This window comes from Thalassophryne amazonica, chromosome 22, assembly GCF_902500255.1.
Source record: "Thalassophryne amazonica chromosome 22, fThaAma1.1, whole genome shotgun sequence".
In the NCBI taxonomy this organism is placed as follows: Eukaryota; Metazoa; Chordata; class Actinopteri; order Batrachoidiformes; family Batrachoididae; genus Thalassophryne; species Thalassophryne amazonica.
Window position 1 is genome coordinate 37,057,853 of NC_047124.1, and position 20,842 is coordinate 37,078,694.

The 20,842-nt window shown below is 42.2% G+C and overlaps 1 protein-coding gene across 1 annotated transcript in view; it reads left to right on the forward strand.

Annotated features, from left to right (window-relative positions):
• Positions 1–20,199, forward strand: part of large1 (LARGE xylosyl- and glucuronyltransferase 1) — a 79,383-nt gene extending 59,184 nt beyond the window's left edge. Inside the window, exons 8-14 of the mRNA XM_034163217.1 lie at positions 3,791–3,903; positions 5,202–5,327; positions 5,579–5,734; positions 7,509–7,672; positions 13,644–13,922; positions 14,967–15,113; positions 19,971–20,199. Coding sequence (XP_034019108.1) covers positions 3,791–3,903; positions 5,202–5,327; positions 5,579–5,734; positions 7,509–7,672; positions 13,644–13,922; positions 14,967–15,113; positions 19,971–20,199 — 1,214 coding nt within the window. The remainder of the gene's footprint in view (positions 1–3,790; positions 3,904–5,201; positions 5,328–5,578; positions 5,735–7,508; positions 7,673–13,643; positions 13,923–14,966; positions 15,114–19,970) is intronic.
• The last annotated feature ends 643 nt before the right edge of the window (positions 20,200–20,842 follow it).

Genomic DNA, 20,842 nt, shown 5'->3' on the forward strand with positions numbered 1-20,842 from the left:
ATGGACAATTTCTAGGCACAGCCAGGGTATAGAGGGGGTCTGGTTTGGGAACCACAGAATCTCGTCTCTGCTGTTTGCGGACGATGTGGTTCTGTTGGCTTCGTCAAATCAGGACCTTCAGCGTGCACTGGGGCGGTTTGCAGCCGAGTGTGAAGCGTTCGGGATGAAAATCGGTTCTCGACCGGAAAAAGGTGCTTTGCCCTCTTCAGGTTGGTGGAGTGTCCTTTCCTCAAGTGGAGGAGTTTAAGTATCTCGTGGTCTTGTTCACGAGTGAGGGACGGATGGAGCGTGAGATCGATAGACGGATCGGTGCAGCATCTGCAGTGATACAGTCGCTGTATCGGACCGTCGTGGTGAAGAGAGAGCTGAGTAGGGGGGCAAAGCTCTCGATTTACCGATCGAGCTACATTCCGATCCTCACCTATGGTCATGAGATTTGGCTCATGACCGAAAGAATGAGATTGCGGGTACAAGCGGCCGAGAAGTTTCCTCTGCAGGGTGGCTGGGCGCTCTCTTAGAGACAGGGTGAGGAGCTCGGTCACTCGGGAGGAGCTCGGAGTCGAGCCGCTGCTCCTCCACATCGAAAGGAGTCAGTTGAGGTGGCTCGGGCATCTTTTCCGGATGCCCCCTGGACGCCTCGCTGGAGAGGTGTTCCGGGCACATCCCATTGGGAGGAGGCCCCGGGGAAGACCCAGGACACGCTGGAGGGACTACATCTCTCGGCTGGTTTGGGAACGCCTTGGGGTTCCCCCGGAGGAGCTGGGGGAGATGTGTGTGGATCGGGAGGTCTGGGCAGCTTTGCTTGAGCTGCTGCCCCTGCGACCCGACTCCGGATAAAGCGGAAGAAAATGGATGGATATATCATACTATGGTAAAATTCTAAATGATAATCAAAATAACATAAAGGAAACATAGAAAATACTGAATCGTATTTTAAGAAATAAACCCAAATCAAAGAATTACCCATCTTACTTTACTTGTAACAATAAAGATGAATATGACAGGAACCAAGTAGTGAACAGTTTTAAAACATTTTTTGCTAATGTTGGGCCAGATTTAGCAGCTGATAATTAGAAATAGAGAAATTGCTAAACCATTAGCAGATATATTTAATAAATAATTTCAAACGGGAATTGTCACAAATGGTATGAAAGTGGCGAAGGTGATACTTTTATTTAAATCTGGTGACAAACATCTTTTTACTAACTACAGGCCTGTGTCTTTGTCACAATTTTCTAAAAACTGGAAAAACTTTACAATAACAGACTGGATAGATTTATTGAACTTCACAACCTGCTTGATGACAGTCAATATGGGTTCAGAGCGAAAGGTCCACGGCTTTGACTTTGTGCAATGCAATTGAAGAGATCAATAAACATGTGGACCAAAGGGAATTAGTAATAGGTCTATTTGTTGACTTAAAAAGGCTTTTGACACAATCAATCATAACATTATTTATTTAAGAACTTTATGGGATTAGAGGAGTGGCTCTGAACTGGATTAAAAGTTATTAGCAAAACTGGAAGCAGTTTGTTAAAATCGGGGACTGCTGTTCTACATATCTGGACATTGTTTGTGGGGAACCCCAGGGCTCTGTGCTGGGACCAAATTATTTATTTTATATATTAATGATTTATGTAAAGTTTCCAGTGTGTTTAAAGCAGTTCTCTTTGCTGATGATACAAACCTGTTTTGTTCTGGAGATAATTTGCAGCAATTATTGTTTGATTTGAGAGTTGAAATGATAAAGCTGAAGAGTTGGTTTGACATGAACTGTCATTGAATTGGTCAAAAACTAAAATGACGTTATTTGGAAATTATAAACAGGATGTACAAATACAGTTACATATACTTGGGGTAAATATAGATTGTGTCAAGGAAAATAAGTTGTTAGATGTGATTATTATTGATGATAAAATTAACTGGAAAGCTGGAAAATTAACTGGAAAGCTCATATTCAACAAAGAAACAAAGAAAGTTTCTAAAAGTATTGCAATATTGAATAAGGCAAAGTACATTTTAGATGGTAAATCACTACATACATTGTATTGTACATTGATTGCACCTTATGTGACTTACAGTGCTGAAGTTTGGGGTAATAACTATAAAACTACTTTACAATCATTATTCATTCATCCTTCAAAAAAGAGCATTAAGAATAATTCATAATTCAGGGTTTTGGGATCATACCAGTCCGTTGTTTATTAAATCAAAGATATTAAAACTTTATGATATGATTTCATTTAAGACTGTTCAGTTGATGCATAAAGCAAGCTGTTGTACTGGAACCTTCGTTTTTTTTTTTTTTGTGAGTTGTCTGGAGAAATATTTGACTTCTTTTATCTGTAACTATGTGCTGCTGTGTTCAGATTGTGTTGGATATAAATTATGTACATGCATACATGCCTGATTGATTTTATACAGGAGGGTAGGCGCGGATAAGCGTTGCTTCTGCCTACGCCTTTAGGCACCATGTATTTGGTTTATTTTCTTATTTGTTTTCGGCTTTGACTTTTCTGTTATGCATGGGTGTCTAATAAAAAAAACAATTTTATACATATATATAATATATTGCCTGATGTGAATTCTCTGAGCCCACAGGTGACTTCCACTCCTGTCTCCAGGCTGAAACACCGGACTTTAGTGAAAGGGGATTCTATCACCCGCAAAATCAGGTTATAGACGCTGGCTGCCGTTAAATGTATTCCTCCCATCTTAGGGTGCTGACGCTGCAGAAGGAAGACAGACTAAGGAACATGACATGAGATATAGTCACATAGTTATTCACGTTGGCACCAATGATGTCAGGATGAAGCACTCAGAGGTCACAAAAATGGACATAGAGAGGACTTGTGACATTGCCAGAAAGATGTGTCAGCATCGATTAATAGTCTCTGGTCCCCTCCCCTCCCGGGGTACTGATGGGGCGTCTTTGTAGACATGGGCGCAATTTTGTAGACAGCAAGGCTTTAGTTTTATTGATAACTGGCCTTCTTGACTCTGACTTATGTCTTGACTCTTGTAGAGAAGAAGTAAGACAGAAGTCAGACTACCAGAGCAAGAATTTTAGCTGAGGAAGCTTCTGCGATTTGAAGTGAAACATCCTCACGTCAGTCAACCCAGTCCAGTCGACGATTCAAGCTTCTCTACTATATGCAGCAATAATTATATACATTGTGCTTTTATTATTACTATTTTTATTTTGTTATTTAATTATTAGTATTTATTTATTTTTAGTACTTGTTTCAGGTCATGTTCTGTTTTGAATGGGGGGGGCTTAAATAAAAAGTAAAAAACAATCAAACATGCAGAATCCTCATTTACATTCTGCTTTCACATCGACGCCCTGACCAATGTCACCTTCACTCTGAGTAAACCACCTCCACCTACTTAGTTCAGCTGGGGAGCTTCAGTGATGGAGACAGCTGGAGGGGGGGGGGGGGGGGGGCGTGATCAGGAGGAACCACACCTCTGAGTGTATTGGTGTTGTCCTTGTCCAACATCATGGACTGTCAGTCACAGACCCCTTGTTCCAGCACTTGTTTGGTTGATTTTAATGCTTGCACTTCATAGGTCTGTGAACCGCACTGCTTGTGGTGGACTACGGGTCTCTAGAACCACTGGGTGCTGGACTCCATCACCTCTGTGTTCATGTCCGAGAATTCATTGCTCATTTGTTTTGTTATTGTTAGTTTGATTAAAGCAGATGGTCCCTCCTCTGAGCCTGGTCTGTTTCAGGCTTCTTCCTAACTCGAACCCTGACACGTCTTTGTCTCTTTGCTCACTTTAGGGGTGATTCTGCTTCTCCTCGATCGTCTGCGGAAGCTGCGATGGGAGCAGATGTGGAGGTTGACTGCAGAGCGAGAACTAATGAGCATGCTGTCAACGTCCCTGGCTGACCAGGTAACACACACACACACATACAGTGGCTCGAAAAAGTATTCAGCCCCTTGGTATTTTATGCATTTTTATTTATTTATGCCATTTCAAATACAAAAAGTAAATCAGGCTTCTCAATATAAAAATTTGGAAAATTATCTTCCTTAAACTCAAACTGAAAACAAATCTGTACAACTTGATATACCGTATTTTCCGGACTATAAGTCGCACTTTTTTACATGTTTTGGCCGGGGGTGCGACCTATACTCCGGTGCGACTTATAAATGAAAAATATACCGGTAGGATCTCAATTAATTTACTGTAACAAAACAATTTTACGTGACAGAGTCAATCTATGTTTTAAAATGGCCACCGGAAAAGGAAATGCAATGCATCATGGGCACTGTAGTATGGCGGCCGTCCTATAGGTTATGCTGGTCGCGATAACCAATCAGAGAACAGAACGTCGGACGCGTATTCCTCACCTCACCCACAGCGTGTGAAGCTGACGAACACGGTGCTTGCTGTTATTCCGGCATGGCGAACAAAACAGCTTCAACCCTTGGATATCAGTGTGAGCAGAGTGTTTAAGTTGATGCTGAGAGCTGCGTGGGAGCACCGGGTGAGCAACGGCGGAGGATTAGCGTGTGCACTTGGAAGGAGCTGGATCGACACCGCTGGGTGGTCATGAGCTGCGCAGGTAGGTGCTGCATGGTTCGGCTCGCAATGTGGTCCGCAAAATACAAACAGGTAAAATGCAGCTCACGAGAGGGCACTCGAGGCTTGTGTGACTGTTCCTGCGACTTCTGACTACCATAGAAAAATAAAAATTTCAACGTTACTGATAACTTAACAAGACAACGGAGAAGGCCCGAAAAAATGCCACCAAAAATAAAATCATACTCTTAACTTACCAGTCTTAACTTACAAGTTAAGACTGGTTAAATATGCATCCGAAAACGGTAGCCGTCACAATATTATCATCTGAACTTTTCATGTTAACATACCTGTATGTCCATGGGACTTATAGTCCAGTGCAACTTATTTATGGTTTATTTTTCTTTATAATGGATAAAGTGGCTGGTGCGACTTATACTCCGGTGCGACTTATAGTCCGGAAAATACGGTAAATTAATAAAAAAAATCTAAAAGCCAAGATGATGGTTGCATAAGTAATCTGCCCCTTTGGTATAATACCTGTGAATAATCAGTTTTATTGACAGTTTTCTTCAGAGAGGTCAGTGGATGGATACTTGGTGGCTTTCCTCACTTTTCTCCTTCTTGCACAGTCGGTGTCTGTGTGTGTGTGTGTCTTTTTCCAGGACATCTTCAACGCTGTGATCAAACAGAATCCCTTCCTGGTTCACCAGCTGCCGTGTTTCTGGAATGTCCAGCTGTCGGACCACACGCGCTCTGAGAAGTGCTACAGAGACGTGTCCGACCTGAAGGTGAGCTCCAGAGTCCACCTGACATAACGTGTGGTGGGACTGCATCCTGAGACGCGTCGTCGACTTTAACAGATTGATCGATAACTGCTGTGAGCTTTGTCACATGAAACCTGCTGCTGGCCGATTGATGCTCATTTTAAGTCACTCGCTATAAGAGAGCGCCCCCTAGATTGCCAGAGCAGTAATTCAGTGTTCTGTCAGCGGTATCTTCTCCAGATTCGTTGAGTTGTGTATGTGTGTTTTCTCCTCAGGTCATCCACTGGAACTCTCCAAAGAAGCTGCGAGTGAAGAACAAACACGTAGAGTTTTTCCGGAACCTCTATCTGACCTTTCTGGAGTACGACGGTAACCTGCTGCGCCGTGAGCTGTTTGGCTGTCCCAGCGAACCCGACCACATCAGTGAGAACGTAAGTGGAGGCATCGCAGGCACGTATCGGCCTTAAGCACACACACCCCCCTCCGTTACTGCTGCATGTGTCTGCAGGCACCCATTTGTTCTGCGTGCTGCCCCAGGGGGGCGCCAGAGTTTTTCAGGGGGGCGCAAGGGATTGGGTATCGAGAATCGTTAAGAAATGATTCGATCCACCAACATCAGTAGCCTTTTTGCTTAACAATTCCCTTATTGGTCCTTCAGAGCGTCTGTTGTTTTTTCAGGAAAATTAGCATTTTTCTACGTTGATTACAGACCCTACAGCGGCTCTGCAATCAATTGCGTCTACAGCAGCTGTTATTGAAGCTTGAACCAACGAAGCATTGCTCCGACCTGCTGCTTCGTTGGTTCTCTGCTTCAATGCTTTTCAGACACGGAAAGTCCACTTCTTAACCCCTCTCAAAGCCATTTTAAAATGTCAATTGTGAGTCACTTTTGTGTGGATTAAAGTCACTAACAGGGACTCTTGTCCTGTTGCGGACAAGAAACAAGAATCGTCCTACGTTCCGTTGACACAGCTCCAAATGCTGCTCTGCTCTCTGCTGAGTCAAATTAGAGTCCGGTCAGAATTAATAACTTCAAAGTGAATCCCCGTTTTAAATCAAATGACGCCTCTTTCCAAATGCTGTAACACAGACAACAAACTACAACAGACTAAAAGTTTTTTTTCCTCCCAAAATGAGACGTCCTGTGTTCTGGCACTGATGCTGACATGCAGCCGGCTGAGCTCAGCTCAGAGGTACGGAGTTAAATTTGTGCCATTTAATATCTGAAAGAAACGCTTTAGAGAAAAACTACTGATTTTATTTATTTCTATTTAAGTTCAGAGTTTAAGTATCCAGTGAACATTTTCATATTTATTTACTTTAAGACTCAATAAAATGTTGTTGACATAAAAAACCTGTAAAGCCGACTTTTAGTACACAGAACATTCACAGGAGGTATTGATAAGAGAATCGGATCGATAAGCAGAATCAATATTGATAAAATCTTCTCAATACCCATCCCTGTTTGAATTAATATTTGTTAAAATGTATTAGTTATGCCAAAGACGTTTAAAAATGCACAGATGTTTAAATGTTTTTAAAAAAAATCAATGTTTAAAATATGACAAAAGGTAAAAATAGAATAGAAAGTTCTTTAAAAACGTTTAAAATGTTTGAAAAGGCTGTAAAATCTGTAAATGCAGAGGCAGCTGCTTAAAAACACACAAATACTTTTAAAATGTGTTTAACACGTATAAAAGATTAAAAACACACACAGATGTTGAAATTGTGTGTATGTGGGGGGGGCAGCTGTTCATTTATTCACTTGGGGGGGGGCTAACTCTGCTCTAAGACGTTTTTGTCTGTCTTGGCTGGAGATGTCAGGTGTTGTCTTTTTGGAGCAGAATGTTGGTCGGCCAGCGATCTTGTCTTCCGTCTGGTCCTGTGCTAAATGGTAAATGGACTGCATTTATATCACGCTTTTCAATCTGCGTCAGACGCTCAAAGCACTTCACAATAATGCCTTACATTCACCTTGATGTCAGGCTGCTTGCCATACAAACTACACACCGGGAGCACCTAGGGGATTAAGGACCTTGCCCAAGGGCCCATAGTGATTTTCCAGTCAGGCTGGGGTGTGAACCAAGGATCCTCTGGTCTCAAGCCCAACTCTTAACCACTAGACCATCACCTCCCCATGGAGGTGGTAATTTCTGTGTCTGTAACGGCGTCTTACAGTAGCTGTCCTCACCTGTGTTTCTTCAGCTCCAGAAGACTCTGTCTGAGCTGGACGAAGATGATCCGTGCTATGAGTTCCACAGAGAGCGTTTCACTGTCCATCGGACCCACCTGTATTTCCTGCATTATGAGTATGAACCCAGCTCTGACAACACAGACGTGACCCTAGTGGCCCAGCTCTCCATGGACAGGTACCTGCTCACTCCGCTGCAACACACCTTCAGTGTTCATATGTGCTGGGAGAACCTCAAGGCATTGTGTTGCAGCCTGCACTTGTGGTCATACTCATTGAGGACCATATTTTCCAGAGTATAAGTTGCACCTCTTTTCTGTGTGTGGAACTCGAGCCCCAGTCACAGCACAGATTACAATCTCCCTCTCTGTGCCACAGAAGTGCATATGTCAGCAGCACAGTGAGGGTGGAAAGAAAAAGGCCCTGATTATGATGAGGAGGGCATGAAAAGAAAAAGAAACAAACAGCCGAGCTGCTGAAATTTGGAAAGTGGTCCATGTGAAGAGCATCAAACAAAACAAACTCACTTGAATTATTTATTGATTTAATTTTATTTTGTATCTGCATTCAGAGATGTGGACTATTTTATGCGCAACATTGTAAGTGAGCCAAAAACATAAAATGTTTTTATAATATGTGAATCCATGCAGAACACAAACAGCGGAAAACTGCTTTTACCCAGATGCTTGTGTTCACACAGTATTAAGGTAACCTGAGAGAATTCCTGATCATTTTACACTAGGTAAAAGCTGCAAAGTGCTTGGGTGTTCACATTCCGCATAAGCCACATTCTAAAGTGGCAAAATGAGGATTTCTAATCATTACTTCACCCACCTCAACATATAATGCCATATAAAATGCCTCACCTGAATAATTTATGCAATAAGGGATTTGGCAATCAAGCATACTGCACACATGATAAGAAGAGGAAATATTGTGTATTTTATTAACTTTGATTGTTGGAGTTTATTCTTTCATTGTTGGGGTTTATTTTGTTTAATGTGTTGATTTCTAAGAAAGCACAATAAAAGTACTTATTGTCAGTGGTGGGCACAGCTAACCAAAAAGTTAGCTTCGATAACAGTTAATCCGCTAACTGAAAAGTTATCTTTTATAAAGCTAAACTGATAAATCAAATCAATTTTATTTATATAGCGCCAAATCACAACAAACAGTTGCCCCAAGGTGCTTTATATTGTAAGGCAAGGCCATACAATGATTACGTAAAAACCCCAACGGTCAAAACGACCCCCTGTGAGCAAGCACTTGGCTACAGTGGGAAGGAAAAACTCCCTTTTAACAGGAAAAAAACCTCCAGCAGAACCAGGCTCAGGGAGGGGCAGTCTTCTGCTGGGACTGGTTGGGGCTGAAGGAGAGAACCAGGAAAAAGACATGCTGTGGAGGGGAGCAGAGATCAATCACTAATGATTAAATGCAGAGTGGTGCATACAGAGCAAAAAGAGAAAGAAACACTCAGTGCATCATGGGAACCCCCCAGCAGTCTAAGTCTATAGCAGCATAACTAAGGGATGGTTCAGGGTCACCTGATCCAGCCCTAACTATAAGCTTTAGCAAAAAGGAAAGTTTTAAGCCTAATCTTAAAAGTAGAGAGGGTGTCTGTCTCCCTGATCTGAATTGGGAGCTGGTTCCACAGGAGAGGAGCCTGAAAGCTGAAGGCTCTGCCTCCCATTGTACTCTTACAAACCCTAGGAACTACAAGTAAGCCTGCAGTCTGAGAGCGAAGCGCTCTATTGGGGTGCTATGGTACTACGAGGTCCCTAAGATAAGATGGGCCCTGATTATTCAAAACCTTATAAGTAAGAAGAATTTTAAATTCTATTCTAGAATTAACAGGAAGCCAATGAAGAGAGGCCAATTTGGGTGAGATATGCTCTCTCCTTCTAGTCCCTGTCAGTACTCTAGCTGCAGCATTTTGAATTAACTGAAGGCTTTTCAGGGAACTTTTAGGACAACCTGATAATAATGAATTACAATAGTCCAGCCTAGAGGAAATAAATGCATGAATTAGTTTTTCAGCATCACTCTGAGACAAGACCTTTCTAATTTTAGAGATATTGCACAAATGCAACAAAGCAGTCCTACATATTTGTTTAATATGCACATTGAAGGACATATCCTGATCAAAAATGACTCCAAGATTTCTCACAGTATTACTAGAGGTCAGGGTAATGCCATCCAGAGTAAAGATCTGGTTAGACACCATGTTTCTAAGATTTGTGGGGCCAAGTACAATAACTTCAGTTTTATCTGAGTTTAAAAGCAGGAAATTAGAGGTCATCCATGTCTTTATGTCTGTAAGACAATCCTGCAGTTTAGCTAATTGGTGTGTGTCCTCTGGCTTCATGGATAGATAAAGCTGGGTATCATCTGCGTAACAATGAAAATTTAAGCAATGCTGTCTAATAATGCTGCCTAAGGGAAGCATGTATAAAGTGAATAAAATTGGTCCTAGCACAGAACCTTGTGGAACTCCATAATTAACCTTAGTCTGTGAAGAAGATTCCCCATTTACATGAACAAATTGTAATCTATTAGATAAATATGATTCAAACCACCGCAGCGCAGTGCCTTTAATACCTATGGCATGCTCTAATCTCTGTAATAAAATTTTATGGTCAACAGTATCAAAAGCAGCACTGAGGTCTAACAGAACAAGCACAGAGATGAGTCCACTGTCTGAGGCCATAAGAAGATCATTTGTAACCTTCACTAATGCTGTTTCTGTACTATGATGAGTTCTAAAACCTGACTGGAACTGTTCAAATAGACCATTCCTCTGCAGATGATCAGTTAGCTGTTTTACAACTACCCTTTCAAGAATTTTTGAGAGAAAAGGAAGGTTGGAGATTGGCCTATAATTAGCTAAGATAGCTGGGTCAAGTGATGGCTTTTTAAGTAATGGTTTAATTACTGCCACCTTAAAAGCCTGTGGTACATAGCCAACTAATAAAGATAGATTGATCATATTTAAGATCGAAGCATTAATTAATGGTAGGGCTTCCTTGAGCAGCCTGGTAGGAATGGGGTCTAATAGACATGTTGATGGTTTGGAGGAAGTAACTAATGAAAATAACTCAGACAGAACAATCGGAGAGAAAGAGTCTAACCAAATACCGGCATCACTGAAAGCAGCCAAAGATAACGATACGTCTTTGGGATGGTTATGAGTAATTTTTTCTCTAATAGTTAAAATTTTATTAGCAAAGAAAGTCATGAAGTCATTACTAGTTAAAGTTAAAGGCATACTCGGCTCAATAGAGCTCTGACTCTTTGTCAGCCTGGCTACAGTGCTGAAAAGAAACCTGGGGTTGTTCTTATTTTCTTCAATTAGTGATGAGTAGTAAGATGTCCTAGCTTTACGGAGGGCTTTTTTATAGAGCAACAGACTCTTTTTCCAGGCTAAGTAAAGATCTTCTAAATTAGTGAGACGCCATTTCCTCTCCAACTTATGGGTTATCTGCTTTAAGCTGCGAGTTTGTGCGTTATACCATGGCAGGGGTGGTGGCCAAGTGGTTAATGCGCTTGGTTTCAGTTCAGAAGGTTCCGGGTTCAAATCCCACCCCTGCCACATTTCTCCATGTAATGTGGAGTTGCGTCAGGAAGGGCATCCGGCGTAAAACTTGTGCCAATTCAACATGCAGATCCACCTTGGATTTGCTGTGGCAACAGTGCAAACAAGGGAGCAGCCGAAGGGACTTACTTTGTGAGTTATACCACAGAGTCAGGCACTTCTGATTTAAAGCTCTCTTTTTCAGAGGAGCTACAGCATCCAAAGTTGTCTTCAATGAGGATGTAAAACTATTGACGAGATACTCTATCTCCCTTACAGAGTTTAGGTAGCTACTCTGCCCTGTGTTGGTATATGGCATTAGAGAACATAAAGAAGGAATCATATCCTTAAACCTAGTTACAGTGCTTTCTGAAAGACTTCTACTGTAATGAAACTTATTCCCCACTGCTGGGTAGTCCATCAGAGTAAATGTTAAGAAATGATCAGACAGAAGGGGGTTTTCAGGGAATACTGTTAAGTCTTCAATTTCCATACCATAAGTCAGAACAAGATCTAAGGTATGATTAAAGTGGTGGGTGGACTCATTTACATTTTGAGCAAAGCCAATTGAGTCTAATAATAGATTAAATGCAGTGTTGAGGCTGTCATTCTCAGCATCTGTGTGGATGTTAAAATCGCCCGCTATAATTATCTTATCTGAGCTAAGCACTAAGTCAGACAAAAGGTCTGAAAATTCACAGAGAAACTCACAGTAACGACCAGGTGGACGATAGATAATAACAAATAAAACTGGTTTTTGGGACTTCCAATTTGGATGGACAAGAATTAAGAGTCAAGCTTTCAAATGAATTAAAGCTCTGTCTGGGTTCTTGATTAATTAATAAGCTGGAATGGAAGATTGCTGCTAATCCTCCGCCCCGGCCCGTGCTACGAGCATTCTGACAGTTAGTGTGACTCGGGGGTGTTGACTCATTTAAACTAACATATTCATCCTGCTGTAACCAGGTTTCTGTAAGGCAGAATAAATCAATATGTTGATCAATTATTATATCATTTACCAACAGGGACTTAGAAGAGAGAGATCTAATGTTTAATAGACCACATTTAACTGTTTTAGTCTGTGGTGCAGTTGAAGGTGCTATATTATTTTTTCTTTTTGAATTTTTATGCTTAAATAGATTTTTGCTGGTTATTGGTGGTCTGGGAGCAGGCACCGTCTCTACGGGGATGGGGTAATGAGGGGATGGCAGGGGGAGAGAAGCTGCAGAGAGGTGTGTAAGACTACAACTCTGCTTCCTGGTCCCAACCCTGGATAGTCACGGTTTGGAGGATTTAAGAAAATTGGCCAGATTTCTAGAAATGAGAGCTGCTCCATCCAAAGTGGGATGGATGCCGTCTCTCCTAACAAGACCAGGTTTTCCCCAGAAGCTTTGCCAATTATCTATGAAGCCCACCTCATTTTTTTTAAGTCACTAAAAAGTTTAGCAGAAGTTAGATAAAAGCTAAACCGGTAACTTTCAGGATTGAGTTCAGTACACTTTCAGCTACTGACACAACAACAAGCCACCGCTTCTATGTCAGATTAACTTTGTCGGCAAAAGAGACCTGGTGACCGATGAGGAGGAGGGAAAACCTCCGTCTCTCTGTTAACCGCATTTGTCTTGTTCTGTGGTCAGAACACTTAATAACTTTTTTTCTTTTACTTTTATTATGCACAGGTAAAATATACATGTCTGTTTGTTAATAAAAAATTATTTATTACAATAAACAGGACGTTAAAGTGCAAACTTCAGTTTCTCCCCGAACGACATGAACAGGAAGCGATCGCAGCTCACAGTGACTCCCACTGAAAATAACGTAGAAACGACCTGAGCGTCTGACATTTTTACATAAAGCAAACGCAGTAACAACGTCTAAAAACCCAGTTAATATATCCAAGAGAGTTTTAGGCACAATATACAAAGAGTTTTATGTTGCCATGTTAATGCTGTTGTCCGTGTGCAGCCCGATCAGAGCGTCTCAGTGTTAATGACAGCACGCCTTGTTTGTTTGGAGCTGGAAGTTGAAAATCACATGATGCGTTACATCACATTTAACAACCGGATATCTGCAACCTGCATTGTTATTCTGTATCCATGGCAGCAGCCACATCCTGCGCGGCACTGCGTTAGCTGTTCTTTTAAATGTGGGTGTGGTCTGGTGGTTCAGTCAGGTGGCTGTGCAGATTTGATAGGGTGTCCTCTATTGTGGACTGTTTGTGAGACGGTGACCGTGTTCTCTGTTGCCCTGAGGCCACACCTCCTTTTGTCACCATGGCGCTCATATGTGGAGTTTTTTGGGGGGTTTTGTTGTTGCCTTCTTTTTTTATAATTTTCTTTTAAAATTTTCATTGACTTCTTTCTTTAGTACCCCACAGAGGTACTCTAGAACTAAACCTTCAGTGTTTTACACATTTAACACATGCACATGTACAAATAGGAAAGAAGTGAATTGGTCTCTGTGTTTGGGTACTTTTGGAACGCTTCCCAAAACTCCTCATTTCTGTGGTTTGAATGTCATATTTGAATATGTCGGGCTGTGATTTCGCAAATTAAAAGTCTAACGCCACCCCCTGCAGGCTCCAGATGTTGGAGGCCATTTGTAAGCACTGGGAGGGGCCCATCAGCTTGGCCCTGTACCTGTCCGATGCCGAGGCCCAGCAGTTCCTGCGCTACGCTCAGGGCTCTGAGGTGCTGATGAGTCGAGGGAACGTCGGCTATCACATTGTTTACAAAGAGGGCCAGTTCTACCCGGTTAACCTGCTGAGAAACGTGGCCATGAGGCAGGTCAGCACGCCGTACATGTTCCTGTCAGACATCGACTTCCTGCCTATGTACGGCCTTTACGAGTACCTCAGGTAAGTCCAGAACCGCTGGAAGACAAAGTTCCAGGTGCAGTGTTTTCAGTATGAATTTTCACTGCCTGTGTTTGTAATGTGGCAAAATGAATTATTCATGTTGTCACCTTAAATCTGTGCCTTTAACAGACGCTCTGCCTCTTTAACTGACGCTCTGCCTCTTTAACTGATGCTCTGCCTCTTTAACAGACGCTTTGCCTCTTTAACTGATGCTCTGCATGTTTAACTGATGCTCTGCCTCTTTAACAGACGCTCTGCCTCCTTTCACAGATGCTCTGCCGCTTTAATAGATGCTCTGCGTGTTTAACAGAGGCTCTGCATGTATAACAGGCGCTCTGCCTCTTTAACAGATTTCTGTGTGTTTAACTGATGCTCTACCTCCTTTGACAGACGCTCTGCCGCTTTAACAGACGCTCTGCGTGTTTAACAGACGCTCTGCGTGTTTAACAGAGGCTCTGCGTGTATAACAGGCGCTCTGCCTCTTTAACAGATGCTCTGCCTCCTTTCACAGATGCTCTGCCGCTTTAATAGACGCTCTGCGTGTTTAACAGACGCTCTGCGTGTTTAACAGACGCTCTGCGTGTTTAACAGACGCTCTGCGTGTTTAACAGACGCTCTGCGTGTTTAACTGATGCTCTGCCTCTTTAACTGATGCTCTACCTCCTTTCACTGATGCTCTGCCGCTTTAATAGACGCTCTGCGTGTTTAACAGACGCTCTGCGTGTTTAACGGGCGATCTCCCGCTTTAACAGTTGACCTGTCGCTTTCACAGGCGATCTCTGTCTTTAATAGACTGCCTGTTTAACAGACGCTCTGTCTTTAACAAATGCTCTTCCTCTTTGATACTCTGCCGCTTTCACAGACATTTTGTCTTTAACAGATGCTCTGTGTGTTTGACAAACGCTTTTTCTCTTTAACATACAATTTGCCGCTGTAATAGACGCTCAACGTGTTTAACAGACGCTCTGTCACTTTAATAGATGCTCTGCATGTTTAACAGATGATCTGTCTCTTTAACAGGTGCTCTGATATGTGTGTTTGCAGGAAGTCTGTGGTGCAGCTGGACATGGCCAACAGCAAGAAGGCACTGGTGGTTCCAGCCTTTGAGACGCTGCGCTATCGCCTCTCCTACCCCAAATCTAAAGCGGAGCTGCTGTCTCAGCTGGACATGGGGACCCTGTTCACCTTCAGGTCAGATAACTTGAGTTGTTTGTTCCTGACACTGAGTGCTGGAGGAGGCCCCATGCCGCGACACTGAAACGCATTCAAACTAAATCCAACAAAACATTTCAGGCTTCTGTGCACATTCATTTGAAAAAGGCTCATAAATCTCCAAAGGAAAAGACAGATTTTACCTCTGACGGACCCAGAGGGCAACAGCCAGTTTACAGGGAAACTCCTCCTCAGAATGATGAACTGAGCCGCCACCTGCTTTGATAATGTCTGTCTGTCTGTAACAGAAAAAATACATCAGTATGTAGTAGATCCTCCTTTTGCAGAAATATCAGCCTCTAAATGCTTCCTATAGCTTCCAATGAGAGTCTGGATTCTGGTTGAAGGTATTTTGGACCATTCTTCTTTACAAAACATCTCAGGTTTGTTGGTTTCTGAGCATGGACAGCCCACTTAAAATCACACCACAGATTTTCAATAATATTCAGGTCTGGGGACTGAGATGTCCATTCCAGAATGTTGGACTTGTTCCTCTGCATGAATGCCTCAGTAGATTTTGAACATTGTTTAGGGTCATTGTCTTGTTGAAAGATCCAGCCCCGGCACAACTTCAACTTTGTCACTGATTCATGAACATTGTTCTCAAGAATCTGCTGATATTGACTGGAATCCATGTGACCCTCAACTTTAACAAGATTCCCAGTACCTGCACTGGCCACACAGCCCCACAGCATGATGGAACCACCTCCAAATTTTACTGTAGGTATCAAGTGTTTTTCTTGGACTGCTGTGTTCTTTTTCAGCCATGCATACTGCCCCTTGTTATGTCCAAATAACTCAATTTTAGTTTCATCAGTCCACAGCACCTTATTCCAAAATGAAGCTGGTTGTCCAAATGTGCTTTAGCATACCCCAAGCGACTCTGTTTGTGGTGTGTACGCAGAAAAGGCTTCCTCTGCATTACAGCATCATACAGCATCTCTTTGTGCAAAGTGTGATGTATAGTTGAACGATGCACAGAGACACTATCTGCAGCAAGATCGTGTTGTAGGTCTTTGGAGCAGGTCTGTGGGTTGACTATGACTGTTCTCACCATCCTTCACTTCAGCTTATCAGATTTTTCTTGGCCTGCCACTTTGTGCCTTAACTAGTACTGTGCCTGTGGTCTTCCATTTCCTCACTATGTCCCTCACAGTGGAAACTGACAGCTGAAATCTCTGAGATAGCCTTTTGTATCCTTCCCTTAAACCATGATGTTGAGCAATCTTTGTTTTCAGGTCATTTGAGAGTTGTTTAGAGGCTCCCATGTTGCCACTCATTAGAAGAGATGCAAAGAGGGGAAACATTTGCAAATGGCAATCTTAAATACCATTTCTCATGATTGGATTCACTTGTGTAAGGAGGTCAAAGGTCAATGAGCTTACCAAACCAATTCTGTGTTCCAATAATTAGTGCTAAATGTATTCAAATCAATAAACTGTGTGTGTGTGCGTGCATGCGTGCGCTCGTGCGCACACAGTGGGGCCAAAAAGTATTTAGTCAGTCCTTGATTGCACAAGATCTCCTACTTAGAAAGATGAGAGAGGTCTGTAATTTTCATCATAGGTACACTTCAACTATGAGAGACAACATGAGAAAAAAAAATCCAGAAAATCACATTGTAGGATTTTTAAAGAATTTCTTTGTAAATTATGGTGGAAAATAAGTATTTGGTCAATAACAAACGTTCAACTCAGTACTTTGTAACATAATCTTTGTTGTCAATGACAGAGGTCAAACGTTTCCTGTAAGTCTTCACCAGGTTTGCACACACTGTAGCTGGTATTTTGGTCCATTCCTCCATGCAGATCTCCTCTACAGCAGTGATGTTTTGGGGCTGTCGCTGGACAACACGGACTTTCAACTCCCTCAACAAATTTTCTATGGGGTTGAGGTCTGGAGACTGGCTCGGCCACTCCAGGACCTTGAAATGCTTTTTATGGAGCCGCTCCTTCGTTGCCTGAGCGGTGTGTTTCATGCTGGAAGACCCAGCCACGTTGTATCTTCAATGCTCTCACTGATGGAAGGAGGTTTTGGCTTAAAATCTCATGATACATGGCCACGTTCATTCTTCCCTTAACACGGATCAGTCGTCCTGTCCCCTTTGCAGAAAAACAGCCCCAAAGCATGATGTTTCCACCCCCATGCTTCACAGTAGATATGGTGTTGTTGGGATGCAACTCAGCATTCTTCTTCCTCCAAACACAATGAGTTGAGTTTTTACTAAAATGTTCTATTTTGGTTTCATCTGACCACATGATATTCTCCCAATCCTCTTCTGGATCATCCATATGCTCTCTGGGAAACTTCAGACGGGCCTGGACACGTACTGTCTTAAGCAGGGGGACACGCCTGGCACTGTAGAATTTGAGTCCCTCTCTGCATAGTGTGTAGCCTTTGTTACTTTGGTCCCAGATCTCTGCAGGTCATTCACCAGGTCCCTCCGTGTAGTTCAGGGATTTTTGTTCACCGTTCTCATGATCATTTTGACCCCACAGGATGACATCTTGCGTGGAGTTCCAGATCGAGGGAGATTATCAATGGTCTTGTATGTCTTCCATTTTCTTACAGTTTATTCACACCAACCTGCTTGACTATTGTAGATTCACTCTTCCCAGCCTGGTGCACATCTACAATGTTCTTCCTGGTGTCCTTCGACAGCTCTTTGGTCTTGGCCATGGTTGAGTTTGGAGTCTGACTGTTTGAGGCTGTGGACAGGTGTCTTTTAAACAGATGAGTTCAAACAGGTGCCATTAATACAGGTAACAGGTGGAGGACAGAAGAGCTTCATAAAGAAGAAGTTACAGGTCTGTGAGAGCCAGAAATCTTGCTTGTTTGTGGGTGATCAAATACTTATTTTCCACCACAATTTACAAATAAATTCTTTAAAAACCCTACAGTGTGATTTCCTGGATTTTTTTTTTTTCTCATGTTGTCTCTCATAGTTGAAGTGAACATATGATGAAAATTACAGACCTCTCATCTTTCTAAGTAGGAGAACTTGCACAATCAGGGACTGACTCAATACTTTTTTACCCCACTGTGTGTGTGTGTGTGTGTGTGTGTGTGTGTGTGTGTGTGTGTGTGTGTGTGTGTGTGTGTGTGTGTGTGTGTGTGTGTGTGTGTGTGTGTGTGTGTGTGTGTGTGTGTGTGTGTGTGTGTGATTAGTTCACTCGGGTTCCATTTCGTGGCTCTCTATAAGAAGAAGAAAAGCCCCGTCAGGTGACACAGGAAGTGGAGCAGCTGGCTTCTTGCTGGTCTCATGTCACTCAGGTCTTGTCTGTTTCTTCAGTCGTGTCGTTTTTCTGATCTTTCAGTGTTTCTGTTATTTTGTTCTGATCAACCTGCAACATTGGAAAATATGAAGGAAGATAAAGAAGTCTGCCTTCAAACTCTGACAAAGTCTTGGTTTTGTTTTTTTTAATGTTTATATGATATCAGTGTTTAAAAAAAAAAAGTAAAGCTCAAAATCCTTAAAGCGTCTGATTTCCAGACACAACTGCATTGTGAACTCTGTACATTCTATTACAAATCAAAACAGCAAGAGACATTTATCAGATTTATTACTTTACAGTAAGTGAAGAAAAATGAGCATTTTAAAAAAATATCAGTGTGTTTTTCTTTACAAACTCAAACATTTACTGGATAAAGTGAAAAATGCTTGTGGATTTCTCTTTCCTGTGAAGGACTGAAGTCATATTTCGTATGAAGACTGTTTCTGAGACCTGCTTCACACCTGTGTTTCATGGAGTGGACCGGCTTCTGTTTTCCAGTCCAGGTCCTTTGGACTCCAGTCCACAGGTCCTCTGTGTTTCTTGGTTTAGCCTCAGAAACGGTGTTTTTGACGTCACCCCACAGGTTCTCTGTTGGATTCAGGTCCTGGATTATGGAGTTAAATTTGTCTCATTAATACCTCCAAATGCACAGAGGCTGATCTACAAATGTTGCTCAATTTCCACACATTTTGTGATCCATAAACGCAAATTTCTGATTTGTAACTTGTGTGGTGGTTTTTACAAATAAATGTGTATTTGTAAATGTATAATTTTTTCATTTGTTAAAAAAAAAAAACCTAAACATTCTGCTTCTTCATTGTGATTCATTCATTCATCGCTTTGCTCACTTACAGAATTTTGAGACATTCTGAGTTCAACATTGCTGAGAGTTTCACAGATATCTTCTTTGTGATTAACACTGTCATAGCGGTGTTGTTCTAAGCAATTTGATGCCTTCACTTGTGTTGAACGCAGACACATCACCAGACCTGAACCCGACTGAACATCTATGGAGAGATCTGAAAATGTGTGCACCGACGCTCCCCGTCCATGTTGTTTTTCCATGTTGTTATTATGGGGTGTTGTGAGTATAATTTTGATGGAAAAATAAATTTACTCCATTTTGGAAAAAGGTAACAAAATGTGGACAGAGTGAAGAGCTGTGGATACTTCAAGAATAAAAAGAAAAATGCAGACACTAATATTTTTATGAACAGCCAGATTTTCCTTTTTCTTTACTTTCTGTAAAATAATAGATTTGTCTTCATGTTTTGATTTAATAGAATGTACAGTTTCACAATGCATTTGTGTCTGAAATAAAAGATACAATAAAGAATTTGAGCTTTCTTCACTTTTTTGAACACAACTGTATTTTTTCACCTGAGCGTGTGAACATCAGCAAAGACTGAAGATGTTGAGAATAAGCAGCCGTGTTCTCCCACACAGCAGGTGGCAGTACTGAGAACATGTCTGACAGCCATCTTGGAAACTGGCCACCATATTTGAATTTTAATTGGCGAGGACATTTTTCTTAAAGTGATCTGCTTTGTTCATCTGCTAGGTACCATGTCTGGACCAAAGGTCACGCACCAACTAACTTTGCCAAGTGGAGGACAGCCACCACGCCCTACCGGGTCCAGTGGGAAGCTGACTTCGAACCCTATGTCATGGTGAGGAGGGACAGTCCAGAGTATGACCGCCGTTTTGTGGGCTTCGGCTGGAACAAGGTGGCTCACATCATGGAGCTGGATGCACAGGTAATAGATCTGATCCTCTTCCACGCCTGCTGATTGACGCGGTGCATCCAGAAAGTTTTCACACCGCTTCACTTCTTCCACATTTTATGTTACAGCCTTATTCTAAAATGGAGTAAATTATTTTTCCCCTCAAATTTCCACTCACAACATCCAGTAATGACAACATGAAAAATGGTGGTTGTTTGTTTTGTTTTTACAAGCCTAAGAAATATCAGTCGGATTCAGGTCTGGACTCTGGCTGGACCACTCAAGGACATTCACAGAGTTGTCCTGAAGACACTCCTTTGATATCTTGGCTGTGTGTTTAGGGTCATTGTCCTGCTGAAAGATGAACCGTCGCCCCAGTCTGAGGTCAAGAGCACTCTGGAGCAGGTTTTCATCCAGGGTGTCTCTGTGCTTTGCTGCATTCATCTTTCCCTCAATCCTGACTAGTCTCCCAGTTCCTGCTGCTGAAAAACATCCCCACAGCATGATGCTGCCACCACCATGCTTCACTGTAGGGATGGTGCCTGGTTTCCTCCAAACATGATGCCAAAGAGTTCAGTCTTTGTCTCATCATTTTGTTTCTCCTGGTCTGAGAGTCCTTCAGGTGCCTTTTACTAAGGAGTGGCTTCCATCTGGACACTCTACCATACAGGCCTGATTGGTGGATTACTGCAGAGATGGTTGTCCTTCT